Source organism: Eurosta solidaginis, chromosome 3 (genome assembly GCF_040869045.1).
Source record: "Eurosta solidaginis isolate ZX-2024a chromosome 3, ASM4086904v1, whole genome shotgun sequence".
Classification (NCBI taxonomy): domain Eukaryota; kingdom Metazoa; phylum Arthropoda; class Insecta; order Diptera; family Tephritidae; genus Eurosta; species Eurosta solidaginis.
The window spans coordinates 64,715,881-64,728,241 of record NC_090321.1 but is presented as its reverse complement, the minus strand read 5'-3'; the positions used below and the strand labels follow the sequence as shown (position 1 = coordinate 64,728,241).

Below are 12,361 nucleotides of genomic sequence, written 5' to 3'. Positions count from 1 at the left end.
TGTTAATGAGTATTTTAAAAGGGAATGATCCTTAGTTCATAGGTGGACGCCGTTTCGAGATATCGTCATAAAGGTGGACCAGGGGTGACCCTAGAATTTGTTAGTACGATACGGGTATCAAATTAAAGGAATTAATGAGGGTTTTAAAAGAGAGTGGTGGTAGTTGTATAGGTGGTCGCCTTTTCGAGATATCGCCATAAAGGTGGACCAGGGGTGACTCTAGTATTTGTTTGTACAATATGGGTATCAAACGAAAGGTGTTAATGAGTATTTTAAAAGGGAGTGGGCCTTAGTCCTATAGGTGGACGCCGTTTCGAAATATCGCCATATAGGTGGACCAGGGGTGACTCTAGAATTTGTTTGTACGATATGGGTATCAAATTAAAGGTATTAATGAGGGTTTTAAAAGGGAGTGGTGGTAGTTGTATAGGTAGTCGCCTTTTCGAGATATCGCCATAAAGGTGGACCAGGGGTGACTCTAGTATGCGTTTGTACAATATGGGTATCAAACGAAAGGTGTTAATGAGTATTTTAAAAGGGAGTGGGCCTTAGTCCTATAGGTGGACACCGTTTCGAGATATCGCCATAAAGGTGGACCAGGGGTGACTCTAGAATGTGTTTATACGATATTGGTATCAAATTAATGGTATTAATGAGAGTTTTAAAAGGGAGTGGCCCTTAGGTTTATATGTGAAGGCGTTTTCCAGATATCGACCAAAATGTGGACCAGGGTGACCCAGAACATCATCTGTTGGATACCGCTAATTTATTTATATATGTAATACCTGCCAAGATTTCAAGGGTTTTTGTTTCGCCCTTCAGAACTTTTCATTTTCTTCTACTTAATATGGTAGGTGTCACAACCATTTTAAAAAGTTTTTTCTAAAGTTACATTTCGCGTCAATAAACCAATCCAATTACCATGTTTCATCCCTTTTTTCGTATTTGGTATAGAATTATGGCATTTTATTCATTTTTCGTAATTTTCGATATCGAAAAAGTGGACGTGGTCATAGTCGGATTTCGTTCTATTTTTATACCATGATAAAGTGAGTTCAGATAAGTACGTGAACTAAGTTCCGTAAAGATATGTCGATTTTTGCTTAAGTTATCGTGTTAACAGCCATGCGGAAGGACACACGGACGACTGTGTATAAAAACTGGGCGTGGCTTCAACCGGCTTCGCCCATTTTCACTGAAAACAGTTAACGTAATAAAATCTATACCTCTACCAAATTTCAAAAGGATTGGTGAATTTTTGTTCGACTTATGGCATTCAAAGTATCCTAGACAAATTAAATGAAAAAGGGCGGAGCCACGCCCATTTTGAAATTTTCTTTTATTTTTGTATTTTGTTGCAACATATCATTACTGGAGTTGACATAATTTACTTATATACTGTAAAGATATTAACTTTTCTTTTAAAATTTGAATTAAAAAAAATTTTTTTTTAAAAAGTGGGCGTTCTCATTCTCCGATTTTGCTAATTAGGCAGACATATAGTAATAAGAGTAACGTTCCTGCCAAATTTCATCATGATATCTTCAACGACTGCCAAATTACAGCTTGCAAAACTTCTAAATTACCTTCTTTAAAAAGTGGGCGGTGCACGCCCATTGTCAAAAATTTTACTGATTTTCTATTCTGCGTCATAAGTTCAACGCACCTACCAAGTTTCATCGCTTTATCTGTCTTTGGTAATGAATTATTGCACTTTTTCGGTTTTTCGAAATTTTCGATATCGAACAAGTGAGCGTGGTTATAGTCCGATATCGTTCATTTTAAATAGCGATCTGAGATGAGTGCTCAGGAACCTACATACCAAATTTCGTCAAGATATCACAAAATTTACTCAAGTTATCGTGTTAACAGGCAGACGGGCGGACGGACATGGCTCAATCAAATTTTTTTTTCGATCCTGATGATTTTGATATATGGAAGTCTATATCTATCTCGATTCCTTTATACCTGTACAACCAACCGTTATCCAATCAAACTTAATATACTCTGTGAGCTCTGCTCAACTGAGTATAAAAAGGGAAATCCCTAATGTATTCATGTTACGCTCGGTAGTCGTTCGATTTTCATAACCGTTCTGTACAGTTTTTGTTAGTTTTTGTGCGAAATTCAATGCGCGAGCACGTGTTTTGGCATTGTTTGTATAAAAGTAAAAGTAGCTCGCTGAAATGCCAAATAAACTTAAGAAAAATACTTTGTCCTTGGAAACCAAAGTTCAAATCTTGGAAAAGCTTGACAAAGGTGTTCAAGGGAAGCAGTTAGCATAGAATTTGACGTGGCGTCATTTGCAATCAGCTATATCAAATCGAATAAATCATCAATTTTAGACGCTGTTTCTAATGCCTATCATGAGGGTAACATAAAATCATTGAACATCGCTGAATATTAGCTATGAAGTCCTTGTTTAATTTTTGGCTTTTTTAATGTGTTTCTATCGATCTTTCATGTATTTTTAAGAAAAAATATATATAAAATATATTATTATTTGTTTTTATCTTTTTTTGATTTAGCGTATATATACATATAGGTCTATTTAAAACATGTTATGTATATTTTACTGAATTGTTGTTGTATGTTTTCTCGTTTTTATGAAAAAAATTGAATAAGACCAAATTTCATTGTAGTTCTTTAATGCAAATTGACTTAATTTTTAAGGATTTATGCAAATGAAAAACGTTCAGGAATTAGACTTTTTCAGAAATTAGATTCAACCTGAAAACAAAGTGGTTCTAATTTGTGAGCGTCTACTGTATATCATTTTTTTCATTTTTCTAAACTTTCGATATCGAAAAAGTGGGCGTGGTTATCGTCCGATTTCGCTCATTTTCAATACCAATATATTCTGGGTCCAGGTAAGCCGGTATACCGAATTTGGAGAAGATTTCTCAATATTTGGTCAAGTTATCGTGTTAACGGACGGACATGTCTTATTCAAATATTTTTTCGATACTGATGATTTTTATTACATATGGAAGTCTATATCTATCTCAATTCCTTTATACCTGCGTGCAAAGTACTCTACCGATCTTGACAAAAATTTCACATTAGGTTCACCACGTATTTATCTGGCTATTAGGAAATATTAAATTCACAATATCGCCGTATTAAAAATTAGGTTATTGAGATGGAGGGAGTAGAAATTAAAATGGAAGTAAGAGCAAGAGTGAAAGTGGAGATGGAAATGAATAATAAATCTCAAATTCGCTATATCTCCATGGAATTTTTTTTATACTCAGCTGAGCAGAAGTCACAGAGTATATTAATTTTGTTCGCATAACGGTACCCCGTAACGGCATAAACTAATCGAGATAATAGATATAGACTTCTATATATCAAAATGATCTGGGCGAAAAAAGAAATTCATTTAGCCATGTCCATTTGTTCGTCCGTCCGTCCGTCTGTCCGTAAACACGATAACTTGAGTAAATTTTTAGATATTTTAATGAAATTTGGTACGTAAGTTCCTGGGCAGATCGCTATTTAAAATGAACGGAATCGGACTATAACCGCGTCCACTTTTTCGATATCGAAAATGTCGAAAAACCGAAAAAGTGCGATAATTAATTAACAAAGACGGATAAAGCGATGAAACTTGGTAGGTGAGTTGACCTTATGACGCAGAATAGAAAATTAGTAAAATTTTCGACAATGGGCGTGGCACCGCCCACTTTCAAAAGAATTTAATTTAAAAGTTTTCCATGTTGTAATTTGTCAGCTGAGTATATAATGTTCGGTTACATCCGAACTTAGCCTTCATTAGTTGTTATCTTTATATGTATGCCACCTTGTATAGTTTCATCATGATTTCCGTAACTATTTGTAGGAGGTATCCAACATTTGGTATATAGATTCCATATATCGTCCCGTTTATTCATTATCAACATATATACAATTTAAAAATTTAGAGGAAATCGAAGAAAACTAACTGAACCACTTGCCCAAAAAAATTTAGATACGTGGTAAATGAAGGAGCTTGAAACCATGACTTAATTTATTTTGATCAACTGGCTATCACCTCACCTTTATCTATGTGTTATGGGTGTTTTCACATAAAAATCGAATTTTTAAAAAAGTGGTTAACGAATAAACGGCACGATATGAAATAATTAAGGTGGGAGAGGTAGAAGGAGTGAAATGGTGAGTGGAATTTGGAATGAAAGTCGAATTAGAAGTGAAACAAAAGTTAAATTCGCTATGTATAGGTAATTGTATGTATTTTATATTTGATAAATAAATTCTGCATACATAGGAGGTAATTCGGGTGAGAGTGAAAGCGGGAGGGGTAGGGTAATGAGAGTAGGAGTGAAACAAATATTTCAATTCGCTATATGTCTGTAATTATTTTGAATGGGTATGCAATATTTGGTATATACTTAGATTCTACATACTAGGTTATTTAGGTGGAAGAGGTAGAGGGCATGAAAGAGGGGCAGCATTGGGAGTGTGAATGAAACAAAAATTTAATCACAATGTCTCCGTATTTTTTCGAAAGGGTTATCAAAAATTTGGTATATAGATTCCATATATGAGGTAACTTAGATAGGAGAGATAGAGGGAGTGAGAGTGGGAACGGTAACGAGAGTTGGAGTGGGAATGAGTTTGGAAGTGAGAGGAACAATGCGTGCAGGCTTTTCAATAACTACCCATACATAAGCTTAGCTTGTTACTTCAGTTACTGGGTCGCCATTTTCATTCCTGCATGACGGTCTTCATCCGCTTGATTTTTATGGTATAATTTTCGGACATTATTCCGCCTCACGTTTTTACTTACTAGATTGACGACTCTCTTTCTTCTTTGCGTTACGACAACGTATTTCTGCGCCGTTATACTGCGTGGTCCTATAAACAGTTTTCAGGTTTTCCTAGTCAGCACGACATTCTTCATGGTACCAGCTGTATTTTCCTCCTCGCAGGAAACCTGTGGTGTCAGCGGAGGCCCTACGTAATGAGAGAAAAATATACTACCACTGATCGGCTACATCGTCAGGTCGAAGATGGATCTCAGTAAACAGGTGTGAGAGCCGAGTGAAGTAATCATCAGCTGTCTTTTTCGTAAGCTGTATTTTTTGATCGCAAACTTTACTTGTGTCACTGCGCGCACTTCCTTTGTTGCATAGAGGCGTTTACGTATCTTGGCTGCCACAAGGTAGCGGTACATGTCGATATTTGGACCTCGTAGAGTGCGCATATTCAGCACACCGCCGTCGATTGCGATGTGATCGATTTAGCTTCGTGTTCTACGATCAGGAGATAGCCAAGTATCTTGGTGTATCTTTTTGAGCTAGAACCTTGCACTACATGGTCACACGAACAAACGTGCAAGAATGTTGGTTTCTTTGTGGGAAAGAAACTTCGTCATCAAGTGCTGTCCTCCACGGCTGTTAACGGACACACTCTTGTGAATTGCCCAATACTGTCCATTCTGCTCTAGGTAGATGTTATACAATTTTCTCAAAATATAATCAATATTGAAAATAATTATAAAAAATATTATAATTGATTGTTAATACATATGTACATAATATAAAAACTTATCTTATCTTCTGTCCCAGTTGCTTATTTTAAAAGATTGCCAGCGATTACTTCTTTATCAATTTTTTTGTTTTTTTTTTTTTTTTTTGTAAATACATTTGGTCATTTTTAATTTATTGTCGAAAAATTTGATTTCAAATTTAGTATTAGTCTAAGGCTTTAAGAAAACGGTTGGTTAAAACTTTGTGAAATATTTTTGTTGAAATTTGCCAAGGTATGCATATTTATTAAGGATACTGTTCATCAAGGGGAAGGAAAAAATAACATACTTAATTGCCGCTTAACCATTAAAACGGTTATGGCCCTCCAACAAGGCGCGCCAGTCGCTTCTTCTTTGGGTTAACTCATGCCAAGTGGTTTATTTAAGTTTAAATCATATTCCACCTGGTCTTGCCAGCAGAGTGGGGGCCGCATATTATCTGCTTCCATCGGCGTGTTCCAATAAAAAAAACTTTCTTAGCCCGAGCATTATCTTTCATTCATGTTGCATAACATGGCCTAGCCAGCGTATACGCTGAGTTTTGATTCGCTGGACTATGTTAATGCTCATACAGCTCATGTTGTTGTTGTAGCAGTGCTTCGCACAACAACAACTCGTACAGCTCATCATTAAATTTTCTTCGGTACTCGCCGTCGCTAAGGCATAGAGGTTCGTAAATCTTTCGAAGATCTTTTCCCTCGAACACTCGCAGAGCCGCGATATCTGATTTTGTCATGGTCCATGCTTCTGAACAGTATAGCACTTGTAGAGCATGCTTTTCGTTTGCCAAGAGAGAGGGGGGTTTACTTTTCAATTGATTATCTAGTCCAAACTAGCATTTATAGGCTAGCTAGTCTCTTCGCTGGATTTCAGAGCTGATGTTGTTGTTTGTATTAATGCTGGTTCCCAAATCAACGAAGCCTTGGTTGCCAAAAGCGTCATGTTTGCCAAAGCACACATGCGCTGACTATTTTCTTGATGACAGCAGGTACTTCGTTTTGTCCTCATTCACCATCAAACACATCTTCAGCTTTTTTCCAGTTTGGAGTAAGCAGAAGTTAAGGTGCGGATGTTTTAAATAAAAGTAAATATAATATTAAAAATCCAAAAGAATCTAACTAAAGCCTCATTCCCAACACTCTGTTGCAACACCCTGGCAAGAAACCTTAAAGTGGCACAAGCCTTCAAAATATTTGGAATGGATGACCTGTTTTACAGGTGCGCAAACTGCCCTCTACTTCTGTTAAGACAAACTCTGAAATCTATTTTTTTACTTGTAGTATGTCAAGTACTTTCAGTGTAGAGTTCATTTTAAGAAGATTGGAAGCATGTCTCAAATTTCTTCTTTCTATGGTCTTTATGCGAGTTTCATCAATTTGTTCATTTGAGTTTATAAAACAGAGGTTGCAGACAGCATGTTATTATTACAGCTTTTAACAACTTTGCCACTTTTACGTACAAGACAATTGAATTTTTAGTAATTGCGTTTTGTTTTGATATCTTTTTCGTATAGTTTCACAATAATTTGTAAGCAAAACTCGGCTGTCATTCACAATAGTACATCCATTGGGCGTGTGGAAATCGCAATATGGAAGCTATTTTTTACGATACGCTAGGAAGCGTTTATCGTTTATCGTATGAAAATTCATAAAAGGGGTGCGAATGTATTCTGCTGTGCCCATTAGGAACTAAACTGCTATAATTTAATCTTTTGATGTAATATTTTTAGTTCACCTGTACGAAAACAATGAAGCTTTGTTTGAGTTATTTCACTGAACGCATGTAGAAGTATTTTTAAATGCATTCAAGAAAACAATGCGATACGTTAATTTTAAAAGCTACCAAGTCCGACTGGGCTTGTGTACATGCCAGCGCCATTTCTGCTCGCTGATTGGTTGTCGCTATATTTTTATAAAACAAAATGAAGAATAGACATGCACTGACAAAAATTTATTTCGTCCCAATTGAACTTAAAAATTGAATATGGAATATACATATGTATTAGTGAAAAGTTTGAAGTAAGAAGATAATTTAAGATTATCACTCATTCATCTAATAGAATATAATAAATAATAGCCGTGTTTTTAAAACGGTTTTATTTAGCTTGAACAGAATTTTGTAATCGAAATTTAAGTCACTTCCCGATAAGCTACAAGCTTGAAACTTTGAATATATTTCAGAACTCGAGGAAAATGCAATAATAAGCAAAAAACTCTGATAGGTGGCGCATGGATCGAAATATTTCAAAAAACCTTATTTGTGGTCCGATTTGGTTCATATTTGAACACATAATACATACATAAATAGAAAGCGGCTTATGGAAAAAAATCACCGCTAGGTGGCGCAAGAATCGAGATATTCAAAAAAATTGGTTTTGTAGTCCGATTTGGCTCACATTTGGAACACGTAATACATACATGAATAGAAAGAGACTTATAAAAAATCGCCGCTAGGTGCGCAAGGGTCGAGATATTCAAAAAAATCGTATTTCATGCATTTCGAAGTTTTTACAGTGTACATTTTATTAGCTCCGTCTCCATTTTTGTTTTTTTATTTTTGGATTTCAAAGTAGGTGTGGTCACGCTTCCATAAGAAGCTTTTAGCGATCTCTGTTTTATACATTCGCACTGAATTAATCTCACACTCTTTTGCTATCTCTCACTCTCTCTATCCCTTTTTTTTATTTTTCCTTCACAGTTCTAAAAATGCTTTCCATTGAAAGTATTTGTCTTTTGGCAACCCTTTTCGGAATTGTATACGCTTGGCTACGTTATACATACGGTTATTGGAAACGTCATGGGATACCGTTTATGAAGCCACTACCACTCGTGGGCAATGCCACAGTAATGTTTACACGGACGAAAAGTTTTCTCCTATATATCTCTGATGTTTATGACGATCCCAAAATGTCGAAAGAAGCCGTCGTTGGTATTTACTTACTAAGTCGTCCAGCTTTAGTATTACGTGAACCGGAGCTCATTAAATCTGTTATGATTAAACAATTTCAAAAGTTTCCGAACCGTATAGGTGATAGTGATCCAGTTGGTGACCCGCTGGGAGCAAAGAATCTTTTCTTTCAACACAATCCACAATGGAAGGAACAAAGAACAAAATTGACGCCAATGTACACCGCAGCTAAGATCAAACAATTGTATTTACTTATGAGAGAGGTTAGTTAATTACAACATTGGACACAATGTTTTAACATTTCCCAACACCGATCGATGTTATTTTCGTTATATTAGATCGGCGCTGAGTTAGAGGCACATTTGCACAAACAAGGCAAATCCTGCGTTACTGAGGTTAAGGAGATTTGTGCGCTTTTCACCACAGATCTTATAGCTACAACGGCCTTTGGCATACAAGCTCATAGTTTTGAAAATCCCAATAGCGAATTTCGCACACATGCACGCAAATTCTTCGAAGTAACCATTACACGCGCACTTAGCTTTATGATAGCGTTTTTCTATCCCAAATGGGTATCTACGCTTAAAATAAAACTCTTTAACCCAGAGTTTTCTGCATTTTTACGTAATACCATCGCTGATGTAATGTCAGCAAGAGAGAAGAGTAACGGCACACGTAATGATTTAATCGATGTACTGTTGGAGATGAAAAAAGAATTTGTCGCAAATGGAGAGTATGATGAAGGAGCGCAAGATGCGTTAATAGCACAAGCAGGCCTATTTTTTACAGCTGGGTTTGAGACATCGTCCACAACAATGTCTTTTGCGTTATACGAACTGGCCAAGCATCCGGCGATGCAAGGACGTTTACGTAATGAAATTTGTGATGCATTCATTGCTGAAAATAGTAAACTCTCATATGAAACTATTACGACTTTACCATATTTGAGCATGGTGATAGATGAGACATTACGTATGTATCCGGTAGCACCCGCACTCGATCGTGTACATTCTCCCGATGAGGGCGAAGATCCTTTTGACCTAAAACCATATAATGATTATACATTGCCAAAGGATATGCCCGTTTTTATACCTGTGTACGGATTGCAACATGATCCTAAAGTAAGTTTGACGTTTGCTACGTATGTACAATATTCAAATAATGTTATGTACTACAAACAGAATGAGTAACAGTATGCCTTTTTAATTTCAGTATTGGCCCAATCCCGAAACATTCGATCCCGAACGTTTTACTCCCGAAAATAAAAAACTGCACGAACCCATGGCGTATTTACCATTCGGGGCTGGTCCACGTAATTGTATAGGAAATCGTCTTGGTCTGCTGCAATCTAAGCTCGGTTTGGCTCACATATTGAAGAATCACTGTGTTAAGTTTTGTGATAAAACACCAGCAGAGATGAAATTCGATCCAATGTCAATAGGATTGACCTCTAAAGTTGGTATATACCTAAATATTGTAAACGACGAACTCTATGAGCAGAGATTAAATCGGTGAATACGAGGGTTATGATTTGTGTTGTTTTATTATTTAAAGCTTCGAGCTTTCGAGTGATTTCTATACACTACATTTTCATTAAGTCTTCATGAGCCAGTACCCAGAGGTGATTGGTAGGTATACTCAAAGAGAACGTTTTTGAAATGATCCTGTAGAAATTTTTTGTACTTACTTACTCTAAATATGACTAACGGGTCGATCGATTTCTCAGAAAAAATTAAACTGACGTGCGGAGTTGGCATACAACAAGTAGGTCTATTTTGAAAAGGAGTATCAATATGCTTATCCTCGCACAACTGCGGGCAGGGGTACAAAGCCAAAGAGAGCGTCTACACATCTTACCAACCCTTCGCTGATGTTGAAAATACCAAGCGATCTGCTAAGATTTATCATTGGATCGAGAGGGACATCGACCTGCGCGTGAAGAGCATTTGACGAGCGTAATATCTAATAATGTGTGTTCATATTCCCCGTACTGGGCTTGTGACGGGTCTCTCAAAACGACATTGAAATGAAACAAAGCCTGTGATACAAGCACTCTTTTAGGTGCTGACCACGGAAAATGTTCTACGGCCTACCTAAAATATCCGCACCATTATCGGGAATGGTGCCACATTCTGATGGTAAATGTGTTCGGGGGGGAATCCGCTGACACCATCACCATTCTATAGAAAGGCGCAGATTTCCAGTAAGACACTTTACCGCCAAATACTAATATTCACGCTTATGGGGCGAAAGTCTTATCCTGAGTTTGATAAGTGCATAAACCTTTCATAATTAATTTTTCAGCACCATCGTGCTGATGAAGCTTGATGCAGAAAGGACGCGGGAGTGCACAACCACTGCCCATGCCATAAAATAAGTCCGGCTTGGCGAAAACTCCAAAATTGGCAAATATGCATATGTATTTTGCCCCAATTGGGAACGCTCAGCCTTCATCCGGAACGAAGTTCTTGGTAGACTACTTTCTTATTCTGCAAGTGTAGGATAGTGTATATTGATAACGGGCGCGACCTAGCAAAGCTGTTCTTTTTCTGTGTTCTTTATACTTACTTACGAACGGCTGCGTAGGAATGTGCTGGACCTTAGCATAGTGTTTCTTTATCCTCTTGTTGTCGGGGCTAGATCAAGCAGTTGACTGCTAAGGTGTCCCGGTTTGTACCAATTTAGCAAATACTGTCTTTTGAGCATTTCGCTATCCCCCTTCATGTTCAGTTCTTCTGCCTCACTATGTAGATGGTGTTGAAGAGCCATAAGAAGACACCCCATGGCAGTTCTGAGTGCAGCATTTTGGCAGGTCTGTAGTCTTTTTCAGTGTGTGTTTTTAAAATCCGGCGGCCAGACTGGTGACGTGTAGTACTTGAGCGGCCGGCCAATTGCTTTTATCTTTTCCCCAAGTGCTGCCGGCAAGCGATTGCTGATTTTTTTGCAGCTTTGTACTTGCGATACGATTTCGGTGGCATGTGCCTTGAAGGTGAGAATTTTATCGAACGTTACTCCTTAGATCCCTGGGTGACTGACAGTCGATATTATAACACCATCGACGTCAACGTCCAATATTTGCGTCATATGTTCCTTTCTCGCCGTAAGTTCCCGTGGATTTGGTCGGTGAAAGACTTGATTCGGGCGCCAGGTACTGTTGTGCAGCTGTCGGCGTAGGAAATGATAGTAACTCCTTCTGGTGGGAAGGCAGCTTTGATATGTAGAGATTAAACAGAAGCGATAATGGGACACCATCCTGTGGAACCCCTTGTTTTATTCTCCTGGGTTTCGTTCCTAAAATTAACCGACGCTTAACGACCATTCAGATAATTTTCGGCTCATCTTTATAGACAAGGGGGAAGGGCCTTCTTTGTCTTGGAGTAGAGTACCATGATTGACTGTATCTTTTGACAGGTGTCACGAGCACCGTCCTATGAAGGGGTTTTTCCTAGTTCAGTCCTTAATTTGCCTGGGTGTTTATAGCGTCAAGCGCGATGGGCCATGCTGTTGGGTGGCTAGGCGAAGTTTCGCAGTAAAATGGGGGATTCCAGAATCTTCGCTACTAATGAAAGGAGTGATCGGCAGATATGACTCACAGTCGTTAGCTGATTTCCCAGGCTTTAATAGCGGAATTATCCCTGCCATTTGCCATCGGTCGTGAATGACAAAATACAAATTGCTCGCGGTAAATAGTTTTCTGTTTCAAAGAAAATCTTATTTTTAATGAATCTATAGAAAATTAGACTATATATTGATATTCCTTTTTAAAATCTAGGTAATAGAGAAAATATGACAGGCTTTCCCATTTCAATACCTACCGATCTGCTTACTCTGTTAAATGTAAGTGCGCATATTTACGCCAAATCGTTGATAAAAAGGTCTGTATTATCAGCAGAATATTACGCCTGCAAAAGGGCTTTTGTGCGG

At 37.6% G+C, this 12,361-nt stretch overlaps 1 protein-coding gene across 1 annotated transcript in view; it reads left to right on the top strand.

Moving 5' to 3' along the window:
- Positions 1–12,361, top strand: part of LOC137245902 (uncharacterized) — a 109,065-nt gene that overhangs the window by 42,192 nt on the left and 54,512 nt on the right. The window contains exons 2-4 of the mRNA XM_067777093.1: positions 8,228–8,700; positions 8,776–9,558; positions 9,650–9,948. Coding sequence (XP_067633194.1) covers positions 8,228–8,700; positions 8,776–9,558; positions 9,650–9,948 — 1,555 coding nt within the window. The remainder of the gene's footprint in view (positions 1–8,227; positions 8,701–8,775; positions 9,559–9,649; positions 9,949–12,361) is intronic.